Here is a 16,472-nt window from a genome sequence, read left to right as displayed (position 1 = left end):
ATCCAATCTCAATCCTTTAGCTTGTTTATGATCATAAACTTCTTAATCTAAAGTTACACCTGTATCTGTAATCTAATCTTTGTGTGTATAAATATATATATATATATATATATATATATATATATATATATATATTAATATAATCTCCCATATCCAAATATTCCGACATAAGTAATATTCCGAAATACAGGTTTTTATTTTTTTTTAAGCATGACTGACATAGACCTTCACTTTTTGATGGTTCAATGTACACAAACTTTGATTAAGGCACAACATTATCACAAATATTGTATTGCATAATTTCCAGGCTGTGCGAATAAGGTGTATATGAAACAAATTAATGTCATGTATGTACACAAACTTTGTTTGAGCCACAAAATTATTAAAAAAAATTGTATATAATAACCTGCAGGCTGTGTATAAGGTGTATATAAAATGTAAATGCATTCTGTGTTTAGATTTGTGTCCCATTGCCAAGCTATTTCATTATGTATGCAAATATTCCAAAATACGGAATATTCCGATGTCCAAAATAACCTTGGTCCCAAGCATTTTGGATATTGGAGACTCAACGGGTGTGTGTGTGTGTGTGTGTGTGTGTGTATGTGTGTATATATATATATATATATATATATATATAGTGTGTATGTGTGTGTGTGTGTATATATATACATATATATATATATATATATAATTTATTTATTTATTTTATTGTTATTAAAGTATGGTGTTTTTGTTACTGCATTGGTTTAGCAAAGTGAGGATGTTTTTGTGCCATTTGCAGGCTGGGGAGATATGCCTCCTGTGCATTCAAAGGCTGAAACCTCGTGGGGAGAGACCCCGTCTCCATCTGCTTCAGTTGACAACGGGACTTCAGCATGGGGCAAACCTCCCAATAGTGGTTCAGGTTGGGTGGATGGCTCTGGCGAATCTCCTGGAACTTATGGAAGGACAAGTGCTCCAAATGTTGCCCCTGTGCTGTGCAAACCAGGTGTGCAAATAGGGACATCATCATTTTTTCTCTATGTATCTTGGGGACAGCGTAATCATATAGGAGGTTGTCTGCTCCTCTGTTATTTCAAATAATGTATTTTATACTTTTAATAAAGATGATCAGGATATGCAGGTTTTTTTTCAGATGTTTTTTAACTCAAAATATAACCTTCATTTTTCCAGTGTCTGGTCAAAGTAAAACTACAGCCCTGCAAACTCTTCTCACTTTGAAATATTGCACCATGTTACCTCCACAATTTCAGTCTTTTGTAGATAAGTCCAATACTCTAAAATGCACACGTTTTAAATGTCATCCCGTATTAAGTTATGGATGTATAATTACCTTACTTGTTTGCATAGATTTGTGTTTTAAATTGTAATTTATTCTTGGAATTTACTTCTATTATGAAATAATAGTTTTAGTAATTTATATCTCTCAAAATTAATTACCTGGCTCGTCCTACTGTAGTATTGCTTTAGGGACATAGACACGTGCTGTTGTCTAGTGTACCATGAAAGTTGATTGCATACAGTGCATCCGTAAAGTATTCACAGCGCTTCACTTTTTCCACATTTTGTTATATTACAGCCTTATTCCAAAATGGAATAAATTAATTTTTGTCCTCAAAATTCTACACACACTACCCCATAATGACAATGTGTAAAAAGTTTTTTTTTGCAAATTTAATTAAAAAAATAAGAAATCACAGGTACATAAGTATTCACAAACTTTGCTCAATACTTTGTTGATGCACATTTGACAGCAATTACAGCCTCAAGTCTTTTTGAATATGATGCCACAAGCTTGGCACACTTATCTTTGGACAGTTTCGCCCATTCCTCTTTGCAGCACCTCTCAAGCTCCATCAGGTTGGATGGGAAGCGTCGGTGCACAGCCATTTTCAGATCTCTCCAGAAATGTTAATTCGGATTCAAGTCTGGGCTCTGGCTGAGCCACTCAAGGACATTCACAGAGTTGTCCTGAAGCCACTCCTTTGACATCTTGGCTTTGTGCTTAGGGTCGTTGTCCTGCTGAAAGATGAACCGTCGCCCCAGTCTGAGGTCAAGAGCGCTCTGGAGCAGATTTTCATCCAGGATGTCTCTGTACATTGCTGCATTCATCTTTCCCTCTATCCTGACTAGTCTCCCAGTTCCTGCCACTGAAAAACATCCCCACAGCATAATGCTGCCACCACCATGCTTCACTGTAGGGATGGTATTGGACTGGCGAGCGGTGCCTGGTTTGCTCCAAACATAACGCCTGGCATTCACGCCAAATACTCTCTGGTCTGATGATACGTTGTCTCATCAGACCAGAGAGTCCTTCGGGTGCATTTGGCAAACTCCAGGCGGGCTGCCATGTGCTTTTTACTACGGAGTGGCTTCCGTCTGGCCACTCTAATATACAGGCTTGATTGGTGGATGATTGCTGTAGAGATGGTTGGTCTTCTGGAAGGTTCTCCTCTCTCCACAGAGAAATGCTGTAGCTCTGACAGAGTGACCATCAGGTTCTTGGTCACCTTCTTGACTAGGACCCTTTTCCCCCGATCGCTCAGTTTAGATGGCCAGCCAACTCTAGGAAGAGACCTGGTGGTTCCGAACTTCCTCCATTTACGGATGATGGAGGCCGCTGTGCTCATTGGGACCTTCAAAGCAGCAGATATTTGTGCCTCGAGACAATCATGTCTTAGAGGTCTACAGACAATTCCTAGGACTTCATGCTTGGTTTGTGCTCTGACATGCACTGTATTGTGTGTAGAATTTTGAGGACAAAAATGAATTTATTCCATTTTGGAATTAGGCTGTAACACAATAACATTTGGAAAAAGTGGAGCGTTATGAATACTTTCCGGATGCACTGTATCTCATAAGTGTCATTGCTTAATAGAGACAATACTTTTATATGATTTAAAGGTGATTGCCTTTTGTTGTCTCTGCTAGATAGTGTAGCTACTCAGTATAAAAAATAGAAGGAATTTTAATTTAAACTATAGACCCCTTTGGATGTTTTATGCCTTATTTAGTGATGTAAAAAAATAACGTTCAGGAAGTTGGACATATATGTATCTGTAGACTATTGACTTAATAAGAATGGATAGAAAAATTCTGAAAATTTAAAGTGGTACGTACTGTATATATACAGTACTGGTTTGCCTGTAATCGCTCTGCAGATGCCCAGAACGCAGGCACTCAAATATATTCCTATACAGACTTGCTTGATTCTGGCACTTATGCCCACTTGCATCTGGAAAGGCTGTATTGGGAAGGGTCATTCTAATGAAGTCTGAGTACAATAAGTACATGTTTGTGCATTCGCCAATTGATGCTGACCAATACTCAGGCATATGTAGTATATATGCATGAGAAAGACACATTATTTGCGGGTGGTCAGGTGTAAATTGTGGATTATGATAATGATGACTGTCATCTGGCCTAGCAAACTGTCTAGAATTGGCTGTTTGCAAATGCACCTCTAACACAGATTGCTTTGTTCTATTTTGTGCTTATTTTAGCTTTTTTTTTCTGGACATGATGCGAAGACTTGTTTCTGCTATGTTAGGATTTTGCCTAATGGCTACCCTATAGATGCAAAGATGTGACCTTTATTTGATTCATAGAGATAGAGGCAACATAATAAATCAGTGTACTAAAGGATATACTTTTTAATTCACTTGATCCACCATAAAATGTCTTTGTCTATCTCTATGATCGTCAGTTCAGTTAAGGGTATAATTAGAGCAAGCGTGTCAGTCAATGAGATGATAATCCGGTGTGAATTTGAATGGCACTGATCTATTTAAAAAAAAACAACAAACATAATTTTGAGTCTTCACTACCTGTATCTATACCATGCAGGCTTGTAAACGCGTGCATGCCTCAATCAAAGGACATTTCTGAAGACCTCAAAAAGAGTTGTTGATACTCATCAGTTTGGAAAAAGTTACAGAGATTCCTAAAGACTTTGGCCTGCCCCAATCCCTGTCCAGCAGAGAGTGTACTAATAGAGGAAATTCATCATCATTGTTACTGTCCCCTGCAGTGTTTGTTCAACAAAATTAACTGAATGAGCAGGCATATAATAATTTGGTGGCTCAGAAACTACTCTAAGGTAACATCAAAGGATCTTGCACTGGTAATGTCAGTGTTCATGAGTCAACCATCAGATTAACACTGAACAAGAATAATTTGCATGAGAGGAAAGCAAGGAGGGAGCCACTTCTCTCTAAGAAGAAGATTGCTACAGAGTTAAAGTTTGTAAAACACAACTTGGATGAGCCTCAAGACTATTAGAATGAATCTAAAGCTGGGTAGACACTATACTGTGTGTGACTCAGCGACGATGCAATGCGTTGTAACGATACATCGCACGCACCGTACACACACTGCACGATCCGTTGTATGACAGCACAATGTGTCGTTACATGCTGTATATAACAGCACCGCGTTGTTCATTGCATCACCCCCATCTGCTATGCAGAACAGCAGATGGGACGATACGATGAATGACTGATCGGGTGTACACAATACACTGGATGATGTGTACGATATATATCGTCCCCATCACCGTTGGAACGATATATTGTATAGTGTGTACTCAGCTTAAGATTGAACCTTTGGGGGGCGTGACCAGGACGGGCATGGTGTAGGAGGCAGACTGCTGCTCTCTAGCCCATACATGCTGCTTGTGTATCCTATGGACATCTGTCCTGCCTTGATTGCGCTTACCTTCTAAACCCTTAGGTGTCTTATGGTCCATCTACTGCTGTCTGCCTTTGGGCTGAGCGGGCAGAGAACTCCACGCTACTGCACAAGCGTTGCCAGGTTGACCAGCATGTTCGGCAGATAGTCTGGGCCGTCAACGACCCAGCTTGCATGCGCATCGCTGGTCCTTGCCGGCTATCCATTACACGACTTTGTGAACAATGCGACCGTTCAAAAAGTTGTGTAATGGATAGGCCCTTTAAGATGTCACTGCTTCTGTTGCTGGGAAACTCTCTACTTTGGAGTTACTCGCTGGGTGCCTCCCTTTATGACTTCCTTGACAAGCCTAACTCCTGCCCTTCCAAATACTTTTGTACTTCTGTGATGCCTTACTCTCCTGGAATATCTGCACACATGCAGCTTAGCAATTCTGTCGTCGTAAATATGCAAATGCAGCAGGTGGTGTATGACACCCCCTGCTGCATTTGCGATCCCAGCACTGCGACCGAGGTCGCAGGCTGACCATCGGTGGCCAATGGTCGTGATGGTGGCTGGCGCTGGGCTGCCGAGTAAGCTTCAGCTGGCTGGCTTGCGAGGCCAGGAAACTGCGGCGGACAACCCCCTGTTTCCGGGAATGCCGCCGACCCTGCCCCCACACCGCCCCTAAAATGCCTCTGCCTTTCAATCAGAGGCACAGTAAGGGCTGCGTGCGTTTACACCGGACCCATTCTACACACTTTGTATTTGAGAATGTTCGGATTGACTCCTCAGGCCGATACAGATATGTCCAAATACATCTTACTTCCTTGCGCGTTAAACAGCCCTTCTAGTTGCGCCATGCCATGGCTTCACTCTGTAGCATCTTTTTCATGCAACTTTTTACCTTCAAATGCATCTTATTTGCAAAGTTATGTAAATAGGAAGCAGAAGCAGCTTCTGCTGATTAAAATTATATGCGGCATGCCTATATTCTGTGTGCGACTGCGGGTGTATCTGCATGCGAAATGCTGTTCGTGTCATAGCGGCTGTGACACTGTAACTCTTGGCTCAGTGCACCTGCTTCTCTGCCCTCACCACTCTTTTTCTTTTTCTTTTTATTGATTGTACTGTTTACTGTTATATCCTGGAGCCTCGTGCCACTGGTTGTGGAGTACCGTTAGCATGGTGTGTCAAACCATACTCTCTCTCTTTTGTTGAATGCCTTTAAGGCTGTCCTGAGGGAGGGGCACCTTGATTGGGAAAGTCATAAGCATCAAAGCTTGGTGCCAGATTCATTTAGATTCTGTATATTGACTCTGTTAAACAAAAAGTGAGTGCATCTTAGATTTATCATGAAGGAAATTGGATAAGAATTTACCAGCCTCCATCTAGGGGAATAGTGCATCAGAGGACCCATCAGTCAAATACTGCAGCTCTAGCATCTTACAACAGTTTTTCAAATCAGTTTCTCTTTGCCTATTTTTTGCCATAGACAAAAAGAAACTGATTCGAAAACTGTTGTAAGATGCTAGAGCTGCAGTGTTTGACTGATGGGTCCTCTGATGCACTATTCCCCTAGATGGAGGCTGGTAAATTCTTATCCAATTTCCTTCATGATAAATCTAAGAGGCACTCACTTTTTGTTTAACATAGTCAATATACTGAATCTAATGAATCTGGCACCTTTTGCCTTATTTGGCCAGGGAAGAAAGAGCTGTTACTGATCAGATTCGGGACCCTCTCTGTGACTTGCATACCTGTACCCCTGCTATTGCCAATGTATTCTATGATTATTTTGCTGCTTTATATTCCTTTCAGGCTCATTATATCTGGAGTAACTGTTAGACTGTCTGGGACACATTACCTTGCCCACTGCAGAGCATTCCTAGATTCTCCACTTGCATTAGAAGAATTTGAGGTGTCTCCCTCTTCCCAGGCAGTATGGCTTCAGGGGTGGATGGGATTCCCATTTAGCTGTACAAGAAGCATGCTCTTTTTTTTTTTTTTTTTTTCTAGATTACTTGACCTCTTTAATGGGCTGTGTGACCTGGGGTTTCTCCCTCGTTCTATGTCAGAAGATCTTGTCAAGATCCCTAAATCTGGGAAAGGCCCTCTTGATCCTGGCTCCTCTCCACTGACATTAAAATCCTTGCTAAATTTCTTGCATTTATGCTTAATAGAAGAATTGGAGAGGTGGTCCACTTAGACTGACTTTATGCTGGGGAAGTACATCTCCTACTGTTGGGACTGCGATTACCCTTCTGGAATAGACTGCTAAGTTTTTGTCCCACTTTATGTCCAGCCCCAGATTGACTATCTCAAATCTAAAGGGCCGTACACACTAGACGATAAAACTGAATGATATGAACGATAATATCGTTCATATCATCCAGTGTGTATGCATTGGACGATCGATGATGCACGCTCCCGTGGGACGATAACGATATCCCCTGTAGTCAGAACATACTACTCAATCTGGGCATATCGTTAGCGATGCATCCTGCCTAATGCAGCATGGCCCCGCTCCCTTCCTCCCCCCCCCCCCCTTAAGCACTCCGTATTTCGTCGTTGCTGACATTGGCAAGTGTGTATACCCCTGCCGGGCGTACCACATCCAATATCACTCATCACACACCATTTAGTGTGTATGAACCTTAAGTCGCCTATTTGGAAAAAAAACTGCCAATCCCTCTAGCGATGTTCAACTGTGAATCCATTTTGGCCCCAGGTCACTAGCTCTATTACCAAGAATGGTTTTATATTTCCGCTTTTTTTTCCCCCTAAACTCTGTATTTTTGCTTTGGTCGCCAAGATAGTGTTAACGGCATGATTGGCCCAATACATACTCAACACCCTGGCTCTAGCCAAAGTTTGTATTGTCTGCAATTGTTGGCCCTGAGGACCCTACATTTGCTGAATGGTGTCGGTTAATGAACACAATGGTGGGGTGTAAGCGGTTCATGTATACTAAACGTAACTTCCTTCATAAACATGAACGTATATGGAGTTCTTGGTGTGCTTCAATTTATGGTATTGCGACGGGGTTTTATCTGTTAATAGGATGGCACCCGACGAGGCATGAGCAGTGTTATATTTCCTGTTAAATGTATAACTTTCTGTTTATTGCACTGGTACTGGAGGATGTTTGTTTACTCCTCAGTGTACGGCATTGTTTCTGTTTATACTGTTTACTTATTCTTAAATGTTATGTTGAAGACCACTTTCTGACCGTTCTTTGTATTTTGTTGTGTGGGTCTGGCGAGTGGTGAGTGGGTCTTTACTTATTATTGCATTTGAAAATCAATAAAAACTTGTTTTAAATAGAACTTTTTAACTTAAATGAGAAGTCTGGTCCATGTTGACATGATAGCTTGATACATTGAGCCTGCTTCAGAGTTGTACGCTGTACACACAGCAGCTGCGCCTTGGGGAGAACTGCACATGTGCCGATCATTAAACATTGCAGTTTTGCGTATTCCATCGGGTATATGTATAACTCTGAATCAGTCCCATTTTATGCAGATTTATATGCTTCATATTTGTGCTGCATATCTCCTTTTCCACCAAATGTCAAAGGTGCTAGAGTGGGATTAGATCTGATGACTGTTGAGGCCAGTGGAGTAAACTGAACTTACTGTCATGTTCACACAGCCAGCATGAGAAGTTGTGTGCTTTGTGACTTTCAGTTGGAAGTAGCCATTAGAATTTGGTTGCTGCTATTTCCAAGTTGGAGAAAGGACATCTGTGACGTAGACACCACGTGATCGCTGCAGGAGGCTGGACCGCTCCTGCATTACCATCCACTAGGGCATAGAGGGGGAATAAATATCTGTGGCGAGCGCAGCGAGCCACCGTGCCCGAAGCGTGGCGAGCGCACAGTTTTGGTCCCCCGTTAGCATCCCCGCAGGCCGAGTCACGTGGGTGTGACGTCACAGGGCCATCAGCCCTGTATATTCTAGACCTAACCATTAGAATTTGGGTAAACTGTGGCCATAAAGGGATGCACATGATCAGCAACAATAAGGGAGAAGGCTGTTGCATTTAATTATGCATAAGTGGTATTAAAGAACCTAACATGTCAAGAAAGCATTTACCACACCATTACACTACTACCATTAACGTAAACTGTAGACACAAGGCAAAATGGATCCATGGATTCATGTCACAGCATTAATCCAGATTCTTCAGACCAGGCAACGTTTTTCTAATCTTCAGCTTTCCAATTTTGTAGCCACAGTTTCCTGTACTTAGCTGACTGGAGTCCGGGTGTGCTGTGCATTCCAAGATGTGCTTCTACATACCACTGTTTTTGAACAAATAATTTTGTTCATTTATCCTCTTCTTCCTGTCTCCTTGAAATAGACTTACCATTTTCTTCTCAAGGCATTTTGACCCACAGAACTGGTGCTTATTAGATGTTTTTTGTTTTGTGCACAACTTTCTATAAACTCGAGAGACTCTTGTGGCCTTGCCTGCATGTTGTAGTGTAGTGAGTGACTGCCACATGATTGGCTGATTAGATGCTTACATTAAACAACCGGTTTGCCTAAGACAGAGGCCACTAGGTGTGTGTGGATATATATCCACACTAATGTGTGTGTGTGTGTGTGTGTGTGTGTGTGTGTGTGTATATGTGTGTATATATATATATATATATATATATATATATTTTTATTTATTTATTTATATTATTTACAAAGTACAATAACAGAAACTGTATAAATAAAAAAACAGGAACGACAGAGATATACAATACAGAACATTGTAGAACATGGACATTGTTTATAAACGTTGCTGCATCAGCTTTCATAAAACTCAAATAGGCAGCATGGTGGCAAAACCCATGGGTTGTGTGCCATTGTAGGCAGTGGGAAGGATATGACGGTAGAAGCAAGGGAAGGAAAAGCATATGAAGGAAGACTTGTGAGAGCTTTACAGTCAAGGGAGGGGAAGACAGACAGGGGTGACAGAGTGGAGAGACAGTGAGCAAGGAACATGGGGCAGTGTGTTAGGATGAGACCTGGAAGGTTTTGATGAAGAAGTGTGTCTTTAGAGCCCATTTGAAATTTTGTAGAGAGTCTGATAGGAAGAAGAAGGAGAGTTCCAGAGGTGAGGAACAGCACGGGCAAAATCTTGGAAGTGAGAGTGGGAGGAAGTAATCAGTTGGGAGGAGAGGCGGCATTCATGGGTGGAGCGAAGTGGATAGTCGTGTGAGGGGAGATGAGGTCAGCGATGATGTAAATAGGAGAGGATTGGGTGAGGGCTTTGTAAGTTAGTGTGAGAAGTTTGAAATGAGTTCTGAAGGGGAGCATATGTAGTGCATTTAGTGAGGAAAATGAGCTGTGCAGTAGCATTAAGGATAGATTGTAGTGGAGACAGGTGGGAGTCAGAGGCCAGATAAGAGGAGGTTGCAGTCTGGAGATGATCAGTGAGTGGAGGAGGGTCTTTGTTGCCTCCAGGGTGAAAGATAGTCTGATCCTGGCATTATTTTTGAGTTGAAATCGGCAGGACTGTGAGAGGTGCTGGATGTGTGGTTTGAATGAAAGGGAGGAGTCAAGGATGACTCCAAGACAGTGCACTTGCGGGTTAGAGGAGATGGTGGAAGTGACAATAGATTGTGGGAGGTGTGGGTATTCGGGATGGTGGGAAGATTATCAACTCCATCTTGGACATGTTAAGTTTAAGATAACGCTGGGACATCCAAGAGGAGATAGCAGAGAGAGAGTTGGAGATACGAGTGAAGAGAGAGGGGGAAGGTCAGGAGAGGAGAGGGGATGGGTACGGAATGCCAGCGATTGGGAACCCTGGTGGTCAGAATACCAACACCGGCATCCTGACAGGGTTAGGATAGCGACACTTGTCAGTCCGTATCCTAACCCTCTCCCTCCCCGGTGCGTGACCCTAACCTCACCCCCAGTGCCTAAACCTAATCTAACCCTTCCCCCTTAGTACCTAACTCTAACCCTCCCTCTAGTGCCAAACACTAAATCTCTCCCCAACCCCGCTATTTACCTTCAGGATTTCGGCGGTCGGGATAGCGGCGCTGGGATTCTGACAAGTATTGGATTTCCGGCACCGGCATTCTGAGCGCCAGAATTCCCGCGGTTGGGATATTGACCGCAACCCGAGAAGCGGTAGATCTGAGTGTCATATCAGCATAGAGGTTATATTGGAGGCCAAAAGAGGATGAATAGAAGAGGTCCAAGAACAAAGAGGAGACTGAGAAAGAAAAGTCTGAGAGAGATATATATCTGATGGCAATGTATTAACGTTGAAACGTTAGAACTGATACAGATGTGTCCACATACATCTATCCTCCATGCGCTACAAGTCGCGTCACACATAAGATGGGAGTTCCATGTGCCTCTGTAGTGCAGAGCATCTTTCGTGCAACTTTTTATCTTCAAATGCGTCTTATTCACACAGTCATATGAATAGCTAGCACAAGCAGCTTCTGCTGATTAAAATGATATGCAGCATGCCTACATTCAGTGTGCGCTTGCGGGTGTATCTGCATGTGAAATCAAATGCTACGTTACAGTGTCAGTGGCTGTAACACTGTAACGTAGCGTTTCGCATGCAGATACACCCACAGACGCACACAGCACATAGGCATGCTGCATATCATTTTAATCAGTAGAAGCTGCTTGTGCTAGCTGTCATATGACTGTGTGAATAAGACGCATTTGAAGGTTAAAAGTCACACAAAAAGATGCTCGGCGCTACCGAGTCACGCCACGGCATGGCGCGATTAGAAGGGCTGTTTAATGCGCGTGGAGGCTAGATGTATGAGGACACATCTGTACATTACTGCTGTGTGGTGTATTATTAACCTTAGTGCCTCCATGCTGCTAATGTATACGGATTATGGAAACCCAATTCATGAAGCTCCCGATGCACAGCTTTTGTGCTGACTTTTTATGCTGTTGTGACTTCCAGAGGCAGTTTTGAACTCTGGGCCTGATTCACTACAGAACGCAACTGTAAATGCAATAGTGATTACGCACGCAGTTCAGCTGCGATAGTATGCTAATCCATTGTTATAGCAATGCCGCCACTGCACTACATAAAGACGCCCACTTTAGCTTACACACATCCGTTATCCGCAAAAACATTGGTACAATCGAGTACCATCGCAGCCTCACGCACACTTGGACAAGCCCTGATCTTACTCAGGAATTGCTAACGTCCACGCACGCTATAGGGCCTCAGGCTGTCTAGGGCATTGCAGTGGATAATTTATGCACGCCGGCGTTGAAATGCATTGGCACGCTTGTGTTCGGCCAATCACCCTCCTGTCACCACCCACAAACTGCACTTCCTGTCAATCACTCTGTGATGGGTCTGCGTTGTCACTGCGATCGCAGTCCTGATCACAGTGGCTGGTTTGCGCACACACACTGCAAAGCATATGCATGCGCAGTACGCAACAATCGTCCGATTGTGTGCGTATTAGCAACTGCGTTCCTTGCAGAATCAGGCCCTCTGTACTCAGTGTTGCAACTAAGAACAATTGATTTTACTGATACATTGGAAGTCATGGAGAGCTTCAGTGTGACCCATCCTACTGCTGTAGTGTGACTATGGAGATTGCTTGGATGTATGCTTGATTTTATGAACCTGTTAGCAATGGGTGTGGCTGAAATGGTCAAGCATACTAGCACATACTTTTGGCCATGTAAAGTATTTATAATATTACTAGCATTTGTATCTGGCATTGCCTGGGCTCTTTTATTCAATCCCCCCCAACCCCTTAAATCCAGCTCTCTGTTCCCAATCTCTCTCTCATCTTTCTGTTTCTCCCTTTGTCTATTTTTCTTTCTCTATCTGACACTTTCCTCTTTTTTTCTCCTTATTTTATCTTTTTCTATTCCCTGCTTTCTTTCTCTCCTGCTAATCTGTCTCTATATAACCCCCTCGCTCCCCGCCTCTGTCACTCAATTCTTCCCTCTGTTGCATTTCTCAGTAGCTCCAGTCACCGGTTTTATTTATCAATAGCCACCGGTTAACTGTTATTGGGTGGGTGCACATGCGGCCTGACATATACAGAGCATACCCGCCCATCCGGTAACCAAGCTTCATTTGTCTCCACAGCAATTTATTGTAAAGTAAGTTTGCTCCTGGGGATATTTTTGTGTGGGGGGTGGGGATGTTGAGGAGGATGGGTAAGTTTGAAGGGGATCCCGAATACCATGCACTTTAGGTTGGACATGCATGTGCTGACATATTTTCTGTCCGCAGTCAGCTTTTTTTATACAGTATATATTTACAAAGGTTAGAAAATAAAAAAAAATTTTACTTCCCAAATAATGTCACTTGTTTCTCTCTTTAGCTCCTAAATCTATGCAAGAAGGTTGGGGAAGTGGAGGAGAGGAAATCGGACTCAGCCAGTGGGAGGATGAGGAAAGTGACGTGTGGAATAATGCTGCTTCCCAAGACAGTAGCTCATCCTGCAGTAGTTGGGGTAATGGCCCCAAGAAAGGACTTTCCAAGGTATAAAGCAGCAGGCTTCAAAACCATTTGCTACACTGTCAGGTCTAATATTTGTACCCTTTAAATATATGTATATGCTCAATTTCAGTGCTTTGCAAACCAGATAATCTATATGCCTTACAGATGTGTCCTCATACACTGAGCGTCTTACTTCATACGGCTCAAGATGCCTGGTGCACCTGAGACGCTCCGAGATCAGTAGCGTACCAGATGCAGCAGAAAGCCGCTCACAGTGTACCAGAGAGGCAAGGCTCCAACTTTAACAGCACAGGAATTGGTTTTACACACTTACAAAGATGCAGATAAAGTTTAACAGAACTGTGTATGAGGATAGCTGCGGTTATTCGTATTGGAGCCCTTTTTGCACAGATTCAGACTGAGTCACACATAGATGTACAAATCGCAGTAGTCTTCGTATGCTGGCAATACAGCTTTGTTACTTTTAGTAGTTCTATTTGTGCTAATAAGATGCACATTTTCACTCGGTGCGGCCGAGTCGTCTGGCACTTGGCACGCTGAGTGGGGCTATTCGTAGCAACTAAAGCCACTGTATAAAAAGATACATCTGTATTTATCGTTTTTATGCCTTATCTATTAAAACAGGGCATGAAGATTGCAAACAAGTCTGATGAGGCCTGGATTGTGACCCGATTGACTAAGCAGCTCACTGACATGGGTTTTCCGGTGAGTTCATTTTGTCTAAAATTGACAATTTGCAAATGACTATTAAAGCTACAGGATCTGATGGTAAATAAAAATGTGAATATACTGTCTTGAGTCAGCATATACCTAAAATAAAGCTCAAGTCTTAGAAATCGACAACTTTGAATGGGTTGGGTATGATATCCTGGTGGCAGAATAGCCGGCAGGTGTAATACCGAATTCGGAAGCCCAATAAGCCGAAGTCCCGGCAAGAGAAGCTAAGTAGGCTAAACCTACCCCTGTCCCCCACCCCCCCTAACCCTCCCTGGGGCTACCTAACCCTAAAATTCCCAGGGTGGTGCCTAACCACAAGTCATCCCGGGGGTACCTAACCCTCCCTCTCCGCACCCTAAACCTAACCCTCCCAGGAGGGGGGGGGTGCCTGACCCTGACCTCCCCCTGGTGGTGCCTAACACCCCCCCTCCCCGCAGCCTACTAGTCCCGGCCGTCGGTAAATTGACTACATCCCCTTTGAACTATAGGTCATCTTTGAGGAGAAGTAAGCTCAATCTTGAAATATCTAGTTTCAATTAAATTATTGTGTGTCATTGTTATCATAATAAAGCCGGCCAGATAAAATGTCTGTCGGTCTGTCAGACATTTTATCTGGCTGTGTATGCCCAGCATTAGATTTAATCAGCGCACTCTGTTAAGGAGACCAATTTGCTGTAGGAGCAGCTCATTTCAGCGGTTATCGACCTCCTGGCTTAAACGGGATTTAAATGTGTTCAGTTGGAGCGCTCACTTTAATGGTGACACTCGCTGATTTTGATGGTCAGTACATGAGTGCTATAGTGTCACCTGCAATGTGATACCTTGTTGAGGCTAAACTGGCCCACTGAAAAGTACATATATCATAACACTCACAAATAATGCAGTTGAAACATAGGTGCAGACAATAGATTTTTATATACTTTTGCCAGTAATAAATGGTAAAAATGGGCATTAAGGGGAGGCCTAACTGTATGGGTAATAACAGTGTTGGTAAAATATTACTAATTGAAAGTCTTAAATATTGTGCCACTCTAACTGTTAAAGTTCAATTTATTCTCCATAGAAAGAGCCTGCTGAAGAGGCCTTGAAGAGTAACAATATGAATCTGGACCAGGCCATGAGTGAGTATTTATCATTTAGAACAGATTATTTAAATATTTTTAGTAAATGAAGTGTACAACAGTCAGTTATCAAGTTTTATTATTGCTGACTGGCGTCATAGTTTCCAGCTAGGCGGAATTGTAAATATCTTCAAAGTCTCTGGACTGTTGTGTGTTACGAATGCCAATATTTAATTCACACAGAAACGCATAGAAAATAAATGTAATAAGTTTAGTTGAATGCACTAAAATCTGTATGTCCCACTTTGTAGGTGCTCTACTGGAAAAGAAGGTGGAAATGGACAAGCGTGGATTGGGAATGGCAGACTACAACACAATGGTCTCCAAGCCCTTGAACTGCCGACCATCACCGATCTCCAAAGAGTCTTCCATGGACCGCCCCACATTCCTAGACAAGGTAGATATAGAAAATAGGATTTGACTGGGCTTTTTATTATAACCAGCATATTGTTTAAATAATCTTGTACACTAGATGAACTTTTTTAATTTATAGCATAGTCACCAGTGATTATTGGTCCATTTATACTTGAGATTGGAAAATGAAGAAAAGCTTATAATAGATGGGTGCCAATCTTTAATCAAGCACTATAAAGACTCTCCACTCCATCCCTCCCTCCTTTTACAGATGTGTCCTCATACATCATTGCTGAAGTCACACCAAACAGCCCCTCTGGGCACACCTGGCCCTGTGCTACTCTGCTAGCGCCGGGCGTCTGTCGCATATCAAATTACTCAGCACAGTCTCCTGGTGCATCCTAGTACATCGCATTGTAACAAAGACACATTTTTGGCAAAAAAAGATGCAAAAAAGACGCCCGGGGATTTCAGAGTTGCACGGGATCTGGCGGCTCACTCGCGCCAGGCATCTTGCACCATATGGCGTATACACATCTGCATACTTTCACCTAAAACCATGCCAGCATGTAACTAGAATTGCACAGCTACACAGATGTCCTGAGGCAACATTGTTGTGTCTCCAGAAGAATTTCTATAATTTTTTATTTCAATGGCAAGTTTTTTGTATTCTGCCCACCTCATGTCTTCATTAGCTAGTTTCATTTTCAAAGTGTGCTTTAGTGCAAACTTATAGCAATAATATAATTCGGTTTATAATTGTTTAACATTAAGGCACTAAACTTTGACATGTAGCCAGTGGGGGTTTAATGATTTTGCTGCAATACTATAAAGTCTGTACAGACAGTTGTATGTAAAGTGGGCTGAATGTGTTCTCTGCCTAGTATCTATATTAGTCTGCTATGGATATTATTGACTAGTGCTGTTGGTGACTTTGGCTGTTTTGCACATACATGACTTGGCTTCATACTGTGATAAGACTCGATGTCTGCTATCCTGCAGAATGTATGTTGGGTGGGTGAAGCAAAGGATTTATGTTCTGCTGAGTTAACAGCTGAGCTGTAAAAGAACACAGTCTTCTGGCCATGTGCCGCTCTTCTCCTAAATGTCAGTTAAGCTATTAGGTCATGAGAA

The 16,472-nt window shown here is 42.6% G+C and overlaps 1 protein-coding gene across 4 annotated transcripts in view; it reads left to right on the top strand.

The window, feature by feature from the left end:
* TNRC6C (trinucleotide repeat containing adaptor 6C) overlaps positions 1-16,472 on the top strand; it is a 199,530-nt gene that overhangs the window by 129,979 nt on the left and 53,079 nt on the right. For 3 of the 4 annotated variants that reach the window (XM_088458797.1, XM_088458796.1, XM_088458794.1), the window contains exons 6-10: positions 785-991; positions 13,007-13,167; positions 13,771-13,851; positions 14,927-14,984; positions 15,236-15,381. In XM_088458797.1, the coding sequence (XP_088314923.1) occupies positions 785-991; positions 13,007-13,167; positions 13,771-13,851; positions 14,927-14,984; positions 15,236-15,381 (653 nt within the window). The remainder of the gene's footprint in view (positions 1-784; positions 992-13,006; positions 13,168-13,770; positions 13,852-14,926; positions 14,985-15,235; positions 15,382-16,472) is intronic. The other variant, XM_088458798.1, reaches the window with a different exon arrangement.

This window comes from Taudactylus pleione, unplaced genomic scaffold, assembly GCF_031769625.1.
Source record: "Taudactylus pleione unplaced genomic scaffold, aTauple2 ptg000851l, whole genome shotgun sequence".
Lineage (NCBI taxonomy): Eukaryota > Metazoa > Chordata > Amphibia > Anura > Myobatrachidae > Taudactylus > Taudactylus pleione.
This window is presented reverse-complemented; position numbering and strand designations above follow the sequence as displayed.